The sequence below is a fragment of the Choristoneura fumiferana genome, chromosome 19 (genome assembly GCF_025370935.1).
Source record: "Choristoneura fumiferana chromosome 19, NRCan_CFum_1, whole genome shotgun sequence".
Taxonomy (NCBI): Eukaryota; Metazoa; Arthropoda; class Insecta; order Lepidoptera; family Tortricidae; genus Choristoneura; species Choristoneura fumiferana.
The window spans coordinates 10,096,272-10,109,681 of record NC_133490.1 but is presented as its reverse complement, the minus strand read 5'-3'; the positions used below and the strand labels follow the sequence as shown (position 1 = coordinate 10,109,681).

The window sequence follows — 13,410 nt, the reverse complement described above, 5'->3', positions numbered from 1 at the left end:
CAGTTTAAACGTAAACAGATCGCTCAGTAATGATGACGATACAAAATTATATACTTATGTGTATTTAGGAACTTAGGAAACAATATATAGCATATTACTTAATTTTAAACAATAGGTACTAACGAAATTAAATGATAAACACAATTTATTTATTAGTTTTCAAAGCGTATGGTAAATTAATTAATTCTTGATTATCTTTTAAACAGCAGGAGTAAGGCCACTAGTTCGTAATTACTTCATTTAACTGTTGAATGTTTCTCAAAGTTAACGAAGTAAAAAAATCCAGTAACACTAAATTTTGTAGTGCGTCTCTAAATTTCCGCTGCCTGAAAAGGGTTAAAGGCGGGTTCACTACGGCCTATGAGAGTTTTCGGTGACAGTCTATAATACGGAATTTGACACTCCTGATTTTGCCATATCTTAAATATTATTATGAAAATATAGATAAACAGATAGTGTTTAGCGAAGAGAAAATTAAATCGGTTGAAAATTGGATTTATAGTGATTTTTGAAAATCTTTACTGTCTCTTTCTCAGACGTTCTATGCAGCAAGTATGGCGGTAACTGGCGTGTGACGTCACATGCCAGTATGTTTTTCTCTGTCTAATCTTGAATTTCAAACTTTGTAACTTTGTTATTTGTAAAGGTAGCTTAAAAATTGTTTTTCTATTCGATAACAGGCATTGTGTAGTTTTAATTTATGAAACATATACAAAATAGTCAAATACCGTATAGTTGCGCTTGTACGTGAGTTCCGTTTGATAACTTTGACATTTGCGTCTCGTTTGTGATTGGTTAAATAACTAAATACAGACTGACTAACTTATCTGTCAATAGAACAAGTTTTTATGCCGTCCGCTTAAAGTATAAGTAAGCATTATTTTTATTTATTCCCCTTAATGGCGGCCATAAGGCTTGGGCCAATGTCAGTTAAATTAAAGATAAATATATTCTTCTTATTCACGTTGTACGGTGATTGTAGTTTGTGTAACTTGATAGCAAAATTCCAGAAACCACGCGGAGACAACTTGCGCATTAAAAAACGACAGACACGAGAGCAATATAGAATTTTGTGAGCACTGTTCACTGTTAAGGTTAATCGCCGCATAAACACTATCAAAATATACTTCAACTAGCCAATGAAGCAGAAATACCAAAAATTAGATATCGTCTGCATCCGCCATGTTCGAATGCTATAAATCGAATCAAGTCTAGCATTGTTTGAATTGTCTGATTCACATCACAACTAAGTTTGTCAGTCTGTAAGCCTGAATGTAACGTCAAACGGGCCTCTCGACATTAACGCCATCTGGCGACATAGAACCCTCCATTGTCTTGTTCGCGTGTCCCTCCCCACTAAACGCGTGAGCTGCTTGCGGTCCTTTGAGCTGTGTGTGACGTGACTAACGTGTGCAGCGGCGCTGGGCGGCGCGCGGCTGGCGCACCACCCGCCGTATTACCAGCCGATGCTTGCCACTGCCAACGACCTCTACGGTGAGTAATGCACTGCTATATGGCTACCGTAAGGTCGGGGTACTTTGAACCTTGGGATTAACTCGGTCCTGCTTTTACAATACAATACAATACAATAACTCTTTATTGCACACCAATACAGTAAACAGTACAGAGAACACAAGTATATACATAGAGATTTTCTAAGGTAAGCAATAGCTTTTATAATTGCTTTGAGAATATGACTCTTTGCCATGTGGTTGGCCTTTGATCGATCACGCTTTTATATTTCTATTGGACCCTTTATGTGGTTTTCATATGGACCAAGGTTACCCCCCAATGGGGCAAAGTACCCCGACCTTACGGCACTAAATTAGTGTTGTTAACTCAGCTGATGCTAAACGTTAAATGTTTTCGTTTTGACGTTCCGTACTACAGCCCGCAAAAACGGAGCTATAGGGTCATTTTGTTGTTCATCTGTCAAGACGTTTTTGTCAGGAATGCGTGGATGTGTCAAGGTGAAATAATATCAAATAACCTAGGTAGTTCTTACAGCACAACTAATGAGAAAAGTTTAAAAACACAATTTTTAAATACTTGTCTGTCTTCGTCTGTAACTTTAGAAATTACCGCTTATTGCGAACATTTTGCTTAGCAAGATAAAATTTATTTTGTGTCTTTATTGCCTTTCACCGCGGTACTTTAACTTTCCCGAAACAATTAGATTATTTGAAGTTCTTAAATAGTGGGCCGAGATCCCGCGGTATTTTAGATTTCAGTAGAAAGTTTTTTTTATGCAGGTAAGAACAATCCCCGACTATGAAATTTGGATATTGAGTGCTTTGAAAAAGATCATGTATCAAACATTATAAAATTTCACCTCATTGTTCGGAATGATATTAGACACTTTCTCGGGGTACATCCCTATGTCAGAGAATCCTAAAATGTGTTTAAATACATGACTGACGAAAGTCATAGTTTTTTTTTTTAACTATGTATATCGTCACTACTTTAAAAAAACTCGTACCTAAAAATAGATAATTTTTCTGAGTGAACTATATGAACATTATGTCAAGGTTCAATTTTGATGACATATTGATTTTAGATACGAGATTTTTTCAAAGTAGTGACGATATATGTAAAGAAACTTAGCCTTTATACGATAACAAAGGTCTGGCTGCCGCGGGCTCTGGCTCTAGTGATACCATTGATCTTAGTTTACGTTTACGACTATATCTATTTTACTCCACAGTCCAGCAACAGGCGCTCGGCGGCAGCGGCCTCCAGGGCCTGGCACCCTCGGCGGGCTGGCGCCCCTGGCCCCCCTGGCGCCCTGCCTGACGCCCAGCCTGGGCCTCGGCCTGGGGCTCTCCCAGACGCTGCCGCCGCTCGGGCTCAACCACAATCTCATGTCGCAGAACCTTACGCAGAATCTTGGTCAGTTGATCGTTATACTTTTGAAAGCTTAATTGTTTCACCACTCATTCATTAATCTAATACCGTATCTATTTGTATTTATTTATTCGCGGTGGATGCGAAATGCACAAGACCGGTCTGAGTGGAGAGCCTTGGGGAGGCCTATGTCCAGCAGTGGACGTCTTTCGGCTGACATGATGATGATTATGATCTTTTTATTCCGACAAAACAAATAGGGCGGTATCACTCGTATCTGTCTCATTGAATTTATTTATTTAAACGGAATTAATAATAATAAACTATAGTGTCCCACCGCCTTGCAAAGCCCTCTCTTGTGTAAGCTTTCATATTTTATCGGTCGTTGAAGTGTATTTTATTTACAACCAATTTATTCTTCTATAATTTATTTTGTGGCGAAATGTTTCTCGCGATTCTAGTCTTTGTTATTATTTGCATTGATTGGCCTATTGCTGATGGGTATGTTTGAAAATAATAAATTTGAGAGCAGGCATTTTGAAAGTTTTTTTTATTTTGTTTAGTCTACGATATCTCATTTATCACATTTCACTGATTATCTTCTCAACTTCTTTCTTATCTTCTTAACTATCTCGTCCTTAAGGTTAATAATTTCTTGACAAAACTGATTTCTTGTCAATTTCATGACGGGACAACTTTTTGACAAATACTCAAATCTGTATGGTGTTTAGGACGACAACAACAATTTGTTATTATTTCGTGTCAGCAGGTCTGGGTAGTCAAAATCTGGGCCTCGGGGGGCAGAATCTAATGGGCTCGCCGAGCCTGGGGCTGGCGGCGCCCGGGCTGGGCCTCGTGCCGCCCAACCTGCAGCAGCTGGCCGCCTCGCGCGCGCTGCGCCGCCACGACGACTTGCACGGTCAGTACGCCCAAGCCCAAGCCCAAGCCTTTGATGCCGATCACATCAATTTGACGTCACGCTGCATATAGTATGATTCCAATTAGTGTTGTCATAATTAATCATTTGTCAACCTGTCATATAATCAGTACAGGACGTCTAAGTTATTTTTCGGGAAGTTCCACGGGAATTTTGCTAAATTCCGGAATTTCAATTGAACTGCTGTACCTAATGGCTTATGCGTGCGAAGCCACGCCGACATACTTTTCAGTGGTTCGAATATAGACATATTTTTTGTACTTGACTGTACTTTGTTTTGCAATCGGGCCCTGGCTTACTACTGTAGTTACCGGTTAAAGGAGCGGCCACACCGTTGCTTAAAAGACGGTGACGGAACGGAATCGCAGTGACGCATCGTATGCGCACCGTTTTTAACGCATGCCACGACTGCGCACGACTTTTGATAGAGAGCATGCGGTAAAGCCCTGACTTTTACGGCAGGTCACTGCGATTCCGCACCGTTTGCGTATTTTAAGCAGCGGTGTGGAGAGCATGCAACAAAAACGGAGCGCATACGATGCGTCACTGCGATTTCGTACCGTCATCATGTTTAAGCGGCGGAGTGGCCGCGGTCTAAATATTAAAATATGTAGAAATCTAGTATATTTAAATAATAATAATAAAACTGGGTGTTAGTAACGTGTTTGGCGTTCCCAGGCATGTCCGCGGGGTCTGCGGGCGCGTCGCAGCCCAGCACGCCCACCAAGCCGCACTCTTACAGCGAGTACATGCTCAGTCTGCAGCACAAGCTCGCAAACATCTCCAACAGCGTGAGTCCCGGCTACTACCAGCACCAGCCAGCCAGAATAATAGATCCAAAGAAAATTGGACTCTAATAACGTAAACTTGACGACCAGATGGCCTAGTGGTTAGAGAACCTGACTACGAAGCTTGAGGTCCCGGGTTCAATTCCCGTGTCGGGGCAGATATTTGTATGAAAAATACGAATATTTGTTCTCGAGTCTTGGGTATTTAAATATGTATTTAAGTATGTATCTATCTATATAATTATATTTATTCGTTGCTTAGTACCCATAACACAAGCTTAGCTAAGCTTACTTTGGAACTAGGTCAATTGATGTGAATTGTCCTGTGATATTTATTGATTTAAACATAGGTACACATTACTAGACGAAAGGTTAAATCATACTTTTTATAAGTAACTCAGGAGAAGTTACTATGGCAACAAGGTTATCAAGAGGGGTTGAGGTTGGTCAAGGTTATTGACCCTACTAACCCAACTCAATATGAAAGAAGCTTATATAATAAATGATATCAATCGTTAATTCAGTGTTGTCTCCTTTGTCAGGGTCCGGTGTCGCCGCAGTCCCCGGCGGAGTACAGCCCCGCGCTGTCGCCGACGCATCGCTTGCCGCAGCCGCATAAGGTAAACTAACTCTACTCTTACGAGCACTCTTAAGACTCTTAAGAGCGTGTAAAAACATAATGATTATTCTCGGATGTAGATATGTTTTGCATGAATTTAAATCAATTTGTATCTGCACTGGTAAAGAAATGAATAAGTAGCTATTACTTGGATTTTTTCATACCTACTTGAAATAATAATAAAGGTACGATTAAATAAAACTTAAATAAAAACTAGTTATAAAACACTTATTATAATTTAAACTTTAATTATTTGTTTTGTTAATTTGCTCAAAAAAATTGTTTTGCATGCCTATTACTTGTAACGTACGCTCGCTCGAGCAACAAAAAATGTAACTTCTTTATAAGTGGAAACTGTTTTGGCTTATGTATCATCTAAATTAATTTATAATCAACTGTGTTATATATGCTGTTTATTTCCCAAATAAATAAATAAATAAATAAATAAACTGGGGCCAACCAAACATAGATTTACCTTATTAACCTCTTCACCGCCACATAACAAACGAAGTGGCTTGCTCTGTACGCCACAGAAAAACCAGCGACAAATCAACTTGATTTCTATTTCCATTGCAGAAAGATTGATTTCGAGTTGTTGGTCATGTATAGATGACCGTGGCGTGTGAGTCATTCCATTGGCTGTCACGAATGAACGACTGGTGGTGAAGAGGTTAACTTGCAACGTAAAGTGACTCGTGATTTGATGACCGGACGGCCAAGTGGTTAGAAAACCTGACTACGAAGCTTGAGGTCCCGGGTCGATTACCGACCGGGGCAGATATTTGTATGAATAATACGAATGTTTGTTCTCGGATCTTGGATGTTTAATATGTATTTATCTTTACAAGTATGTTTATCCGTTGCCTAGTATCCATAGTACCTACAAGCTTTGCTTAGTTTGGGACTAGGTCAATTGGTGTCAAGTGTCCCTTGATATTTATTTATTTCATACTACACTGAGCAGGCAGTTTGCAGGTGGTAGGACCTCGTGCAAGGTCCGCCCGGATTGCTACCACCATCTTGCTCGCTAATCCTGCCGTGAAGCAGCAGTGCTTGCACTGTTGTGTTTCGGCGGGGAGAGTAAGACAGCCGGTGAAATTATTGGCACTTGAGGTATCCCATCTTAGGCCTCTATGTTGGCAACGCATCTGCAATACCCCTGGTGCTGCAGATGTTTATGGGCGGTGGTGATCTCTTACTATCAGGAGACCCACTTGCTCTTTGCCATCCAGTTGAATAAAAAAACAAAACCGGCCAAGAGCGTGTCGGACACGCCCAAAATAGGGTTCCGTAGCCATTACGAAAAAATTAAGTAATATTTTTCTAAGGATTTCGTATTTTATACGGAATCTTCCAAGTTTAGGTATATTTTATACCTTGGGCTGCTATTTGCTCTTAAACTACTAATAATTCTCAAGCAAACTTAGCCGTTATAGTTTTCCTTGAAAATTTGCACTTTAAAGTTGAATATTTCGCAAACACATCACTGAATCGAAAAATCGTCTTAGCAAACCCCTAATGGTTTTAAAAGACCTATCCAACGTTACCCCACACTATAGGGTCGGATGAGAAAAAAAAATCACCCCCACTTTACGTCTATGGGAGGTACCCTAAAAATTTTTTTAATTTTTTTATTGTACTAGTTTGTCGGCATAGTTTACATATATATTCATGCAAAATTACAGCTTCATAGCATTGATAGTCCCTGAGCAAAGCCGCGGACGGACAGACAGACAGACAGACAGATAGACAGACAGACATGGCGAAACTATAAGGGTTCCGTTTTTGCCATTTTGGCTCCGGAACCCTAAAAGACGACATGAACGCCAATGTTCGCATGAACACGTGAGACATTTCCCCGGATTTCGTGGCTAATAAACATGTAACGATAATTTTCGGTTCTAATATACACAAACACAATATTTTAAAGAAAATATAAGTACAAGTGTATAGTAGGCGGTCGTGTCGCTAAAGAGCGATCGCGACCAGATTACTCGTGAAACTTTTTTAAGCAGCAGTGTCAATGGAACTTGTGTGGATGACTGTACATCGGGAACCAATCGGCTTCAATATCACGCCATCTACTCGTACGACCATTGGTCAAGACTCTCGGTGAGAGGGGTGCGCACCACCGTCCATTCGCCTTTAGGTACCTTACAGCGCCGATGCGCACACATTTTTTAATACTTTTTTCTTGTAACTTTTAAAGACACTCTAAAATCTGAATGAGGGCTATCGTTTTTTGTCTCACTAGATGGCGCACTGTTGCGTGAGGTTTTTAAGTATGGCTTTCAAAGTCTGTTATTACGGGCGTGAAAACAAAGTTTAGATTAAAATCATATTTAATAACACCTTAAAGCCGTACCATAAAAATATCGAGCATGCTACAGTGTTGCATAGTCCCCGTTTTGTTTGGAAAAAAGGGTGGACAAAGGTTTCCGAAAGACAAAACTGTCTCAAAACACAGACATTCATTGCCCCGGAACGCATATTTGCCATAATTAATTTCAGATATTGTATAATATTCACACAATTATTCTAATTATAAATAAACCCGCGTAGCTCACCCAAAAACTATGAGATTTGACATTTCGGAGACCTCACGCTACACTAGCGCCTCTAGCGGTGAATTCATACGCGATAGCCCTCATTAAGCAATGTAAAATTACTAGGTAAAAATATATGTGATATGTTGGTTGCAGGCGGAGGGCGGCGCGGGCGGAGCGGAGGCGCACAAGCAGCGGCACGTGGCCGCGCTGGCGGAGCTCGACCACGAGCTCAGCAAGATCTCGCTGCACTACAAGCAGCCGCCGCCCAAGGTAGCCTCCGCTAACTGTACACTCGACCACATTCATATACATATATACGTTACTTACACGTCAAAAATATCTATTATAGAGTATATAGTATGTCAGACGAAAAAGCGCAACGAACATACTCTTTTTCCCAATTGTAAAATTAACTTGCAGATTAGGACACCATCACTAAGGAAGGAGTTACTTTAAGAGGTTAAGGGGCTGTTTCACCATCCATTGATTAGTGTTAACTGGCGGTTAGGTGTGATGCCGTCTCTATTTGTTTTGTTTGAACAGACGGAGACGGCATCAAATTTAACCGTCGGTTAACGCTAATGAATGGGTGGTGAAACAGCCCCTTAGTTACTTATCTAAATGCTCGTCTTTTACAGGACGTGTTGGAGCACGAAGGCGCTAGACATTCGCTGCTAGCGGCCGCTGCCTACGACGGTCGGTATAATGTTGATTTTCCACCGGAGAGGCGAGACGAGACGAGGCAAGACGACAATTGAAATTTGTATGCATTCTCGCGCACCCGCCGCTAGCCGCCGCGGGCGCTGCCATACTAATTTAAATTCTCGTCTCACCTCGTCTCGTCTCGCCTCACCGGTGGAAAACCACTTTAAGTCTATTCACGAGAGTTAAACGAATTAATTGAGTGAGTGATATAAAGTGATCAGAATAGGCAAAGTCAATTACCTACAACTCGCGAGGAGAAGTAATATAGAGTTGTTAATATCACCTAATCCCGAGATTCTGATAATGTTTAATTCGTATTGTTTACTATTATACATTTTTATGTTAGGTAAGTATAAACATTAAATACGTTACGCCATCCACGAAGAAGCTTATTTTTTGTCAAAATTAGACATTAATTAAATTGTAATAAGAACCACGGCACGCGTCATCGTAAATGATTCTACCTATAGTAAAGAAAGAAAGGAAGAATAAAAATATTTATTCGTCACAAACATGAGAATAATGGATAAAAATAAAACTTACTTACTTATGTACCTAGTACTTACTAATCGGGTGCAGTGACCCGAAGTGTATCTTGCCCTCCAACACGAGACTACGCCACGCTTTACGATCCAGGGCCAGCTCTTGCAAGCCTAGTGTGTAGTAACAATTAAGGCTATTCGAAAGTTTAGACTTCTATATGCCTATTAAAAATGAGTCTTAATACGTGGTCATAAGATCCCGCATCTCAAAAACAGTACAGTTTTGGAAACACTACAGTTTTGGTACAGAAACAGTTTTGGAATTCCGTGATTAGGTGGTATTAACAACTCCATATGACTTCTTGCTAGTGATATGATACATAATATCTACGTGTGTATGACAGATTGATTAAATACAGGGTGATTCAATAAGGGATTGGCTTTAAATGCTGTGAAAAAATATAAGCAAAATGTTCAATCATGGTGAAAATTCAGATATGATGATATATGTACAATTAAATCTGCTGCCAGTAAAGAAATCCTAAGTCGCATAATCTAAGTCTTAATAATGTGCAGATTGTATTATATTAGTATTTTTTACTTGAACAACTAAAACATATATGTACTTTTTTACAAAATACTAATAAAAAAAAGTTTATCATGAATGTGTGTGTGTGCGCAGGCGCGGGTCCGGGAGGCGCGGGCGGCGCGCGCGTGTCCCGCGCGGCCGTGTGCCGCCCCTACCAGCTGTGCCGTATCCTGCACCACGGTAATTATTAATTAGTGTTACAGAAGGGTGTTACAATCGTTGCGCCCGTTAACAAGAACGTGCCCAATGCCTAAATTGTCAAACAGACCTCACTAGTGCCATCTAACCTGTCACAGATATGGGTAACTCAAGATATTTATTATTTTCTCCAGCGAAAGACAACCTGGTGTGCGGCTTCAACAACGCGGAGGAAGCGGACGGCGGGTCGTCGTGCTCGGAGGCGGCGGGGGAGGGCGGCGAGGGCGGGGAGGGCGGCGAGGGGGCTCGGGCTCGGGCTCGGCGGACGGCGACGACGGCGAGGACACGTTCGTGGTGACGGCCGGCGTGCGCGCGCGCACCGTGCGCGTCGACACCGCGCTCGCCGCGCGACCGCTCACCGTCATTGATCCTAGTCAACAGGTATTATTGAACAGCACTTTTACATCCTCGTGAGCCCTCGCGCACTTTATAAAGGACCAATTGGCACTGAGAATGACGGCCGAATGAATGTACATAAAGCTGGTTCAACTGCAGTACCACGTCCTTGTTTGGAGCAGCGGCCTCCAAAACTAGAATCGCCATGATGTTGTCCAACCTCCGATAGGAGAGGAATGGGAAGAAGAAGAAGTACCTACATAAAGGACTAATTGTTCTGTTCATTGAATAAAGAACTTTGAAATAATATCCAAAATAACAATGTAAATACTACGTCCGTTAGAAAAATAAGTTAACGTTAGTCCTAACGTGTGGATATACGTCCCAGTGCACACGCGAGCCTCCTCTCAGAATCGCACCATTGACTTTCTTCGCAAGTACAAAATTTTAAAATATAGTTTTACACAAATTCCGAAAACTTAAAGGTGCGAACCTGGCTCGTACCTACCTACCACCGTCATGGGTTACACCACTAAGATATTCCTTTCATTCATTCCAGTTGAATGGATATATTTTTTGGAAAATTTTATAAAATGGGAAACCACCGTTTGAGACATAAAATTGCCCGGCAAAATAAAAATAATTGTTCTTTTTTTACTTGGTATTTGCCATTACGTTAATGAATATTTTACAGTTCTTATTCATTTCGTTCTACCTTTTTTGCCTCTCTGAGAACGTCAAAACCAGCACGTGGCGGTCGCATCAAGTGATCCATGGTTGCAGGTGGTGGAGCCACCTGGCACAGAAGAGCCGCAGAGCTACCTGGTGTTGGACGCGACGCGCGCGCTGACCTGCACGGTGCTGTCGCGGGCGGCGCTGCTAAGGGACCCCGGCTTCCGCCCGCTGGACGAGCGCCCGCCCGCCCCCGCACCCGGCCACGCCCCCGCCCCGCCTCCACCGCCCTCTCCGCTAAGGCGGAGCTGGCGCGGTGGCGGGATGTCGACCTCGGTAACTATAATAAACGTAAGCGTTTATCCTATGAACTTTCATTCTTCTTTGGTTCAACTTCAAATACCTTCTTACCATCTTAACCACCAGCTTGCTCCTTACTGAGCGAGTTACTCAGCGAGGAAAATGTACAAGGCATGATGTTCTACGCAGGGTTTAAAGTTACATCGAAAGTCGCTGCCTTGCGAGGTGGCTCGCTCGGTGGGGATCCGGCTGGGCGTGTATAAATTTCCAAGGAATGCCTCTATAATGTTGTATGTGTTATAGCGGGTTCGGAGTGGCGCGAGGGCGCCGTGTGCGACGCGGGAGAGTGGGCGGCGCGGGCGCGGCGCGGCGCCACGCGCGGGAGGCGCGCCGGGGGACCTGCGGGCTGACCTCGTGGTGCGGGACACGCTCACAGACACAGGTACGGGAGGGGGGGGGCGGCGAGGGGGCGGCGCGGGCGCGGCGCGGCGCCACGCGCGGGGAGGCGCGCCGCGGGGACCTGCGGGCTGACCTCGTGGTGCGGGACACGCTCACAGACACAGGTACGGGAGGGGGGGGGGGGGGCGGGGGGGCGGCGCGGGCGCGGCGCGGCGCCACGCGCGGGGAGGCGCGCCGCGGGACCTGCGGGCTGACCTCGTGGTGCGGGACACGCTCACAGACACAGGTACGGGAGGGGGGGGGCGCCGAGGGGGCGGCGCGGGCGCGGCGCGGCGCCACGCGCGGGGAGGCGCGCCGCGGGGACCTGCGGGCTGACCTCGTGGTGCGGGACACGCTCACAGACACAGGTACGGGAGGGGGGGGGGGCGGGGGGGCGGGGGCGGCGCGGCGCGGCGCGGCGCCACGCGCGGGGAGGCGCGCCGCGGGGACCTGCGGGCTGACCTCGTGGTGCGGGACACGCTCACAGACACAGGTACGGGAGGGGGGGGGGGGGGGCGGGGGGCGGCGGGGCGCGGCGCGGCGCCACGCGCGGGGAGGCGCGCCGCGGGGACCTGCGGGCTGACCTCGTGGTGCGGGACACGCTCACAGACACAGGTACGGGAGGGGGGGGCGGCCGAGGGGGCGGCGCGGGCGCGGCGCGGCGCCACGCGCGGGGAGGCGCGCCGCGGGGACTGCGGGCTGACCTCGTGGTGCGGGACACGCTCACAGACACAGGTACGGGAGGGGGGGGGGCCCGGGGCGCCCGAGGGGGCGGCGCGGCGCGGCGCGGCGCCACGCGCGGGGAGGCGCGCCGCGGGGACCTGCGGGCTGACCTCGTGGTGCGGGACACGCTCACAGACACAGGTACGGGAGGGGGGGGCCGCGGGGGCGCCCGAGGGGCGGCGCGGCGCGCGGCGCGGCGCCACGCGCGGGGAGGCGCGCCGCGGGGACCTGCGGGCTGACCTCGTGGTGCGGGACACGCTCACAGACACAGGTACGGGAGGGGGGGGGCCGGGGGGGCGCCGAGGGGCGGCGCGGCGCGGCGCGGCGCCACGCGCGGGGAGGCGCGCCGCGGGGACCTGCGGGCTGACCTCGTGGTGCGGGACACGCTCACAGACACAGGTACGGGAGGGGGGGGGGCGCCCGAGGGGGCGGCGCGGGCGCGGCGCGGCGCCACGCGCGGGGAGGCGCGCCGCGGGGACCTGCGGGCTGACCTCGTGGTGCGGGACACGCTCACAGACACAGGTACGGGAGGGGGGGGGGGCATCGACCCCGATAGACGTGAACTCGCACGCCTTCTATAGAGTGATTTGAAACCCTTTGTAACTTTCCCCCATAAGAGACTGTTCTTCTCTCTGCAGTACATACCTCTATATAACAGTTGTCTATTGTTCCAGCGCTGTGCCGCCAAGTGGTGGTGCTGGCACTGCGGCCCTCATGACGCGAGTAGCGTATCACCTTGTACCTTATATTTATTACGCTGTAACATATACTATATCTATATCATTACTCGTAAATAAAATATTCATATGTGATATCTAGAGACGGTGTTTTATTTACATACTAGCTGTTGCCCGCCACTCCGTCCGCGTAGAAGTATGAAAAATAATTTACGTCCTATTCTCAGACCTACCGAATGTACACAAAAAAATCGTAAAAATCGGTCAAATCGGTAAAATTATAGCACTTACGAAACGCCAGTGTTGCCATGCGTGGCGCGCTTGACGGAGCCTGAGTTCTGGACGCGGGAAAAGCGATCGTCAATTGTATACTTATACTGTACGAAACCCTCTACGCGCCAGTCCGACTCGTACTTGGCTATTTTTTACTGGTGTGCCGTGAAACTTTGTTGAACTAAAAGTGTGCCGTTAAAACCAAAAGGTTGAAAACTGGTGTACGTAATCCGTTTCGGCAAAATATTTTTCGCCAAATTTCACTTCCCAAAAAACTTAT

The 13,410-nt window shown here is 46.1% G+C and overlaps 1 protein-coding gene and 1 long non-coding RNA gene across 2 annotated transcripts; both read left to right on the top strand.

Annotated features, from left to right (window-relative positions):
* The first annotated feature begins 2,345 nt into the window (after nt 1-2,345).
* On the top strand, nt 2,346-10,088 carry LOC141438622 (uncharacterized). Its single transcript, XM_074102487.1, has 9 exons — nt 2,346-2,380; nt 2,705-2,889; nt 3,614-3,763; nt 4,460-4,572; nt 5,112-5,189; nt 7,891-8,007; nt 8,376-8,433; nt 9,607-9,693; nt 9,846-10,088. The coding sequence occupies exons 1-9, from the start codon at nt 2,346-2,348 to the stop codon at nt 10,007-10,009; spliced, it is 987 nt and encodes a 328-aa protein (XP_073958588.1). The 3' UTR covers nt 10,010-10,088.
* A 2,520-nt stretch (nt 10,089-12,608) lies between these two features.
* LOC141438810 (uncharacterized) lies at nt 12,609-13,000 on the top strand. Its single transcript, XR_012452512.1, has 2 exons — nt 12,609-12,702; nt 12,855-13,000. It is a non-coding gene; the product is annotated as an uncharacterized lncRNA (long non-coding RNA).
* Nucleotides 13,001-13,410: the final 410 nt, after the last annotated feature.

Coding starts and splice junctions, on each gene's coding strand:
- LOC141438622 (XM_074102487.1), top strand. CDS start 2,346: ATGATATTAGACACTTTCTCGGGGTACATCCCTAT. Junction 4,573..5,111: donor TCGCAAACATCTCCAACAGC/GTGAGTCCCGGC, acceptor CTCCTTTGTCAG/GGTCCGGTGTCGCCGCAGTC. Junction 8,434..9,606: donor AGCGGCCGCTGCCTACGACG/GTCGGTATAATG, acceptor GTGTGTGCGCAG/GCGCGGGTCCGGGAGGCGCG.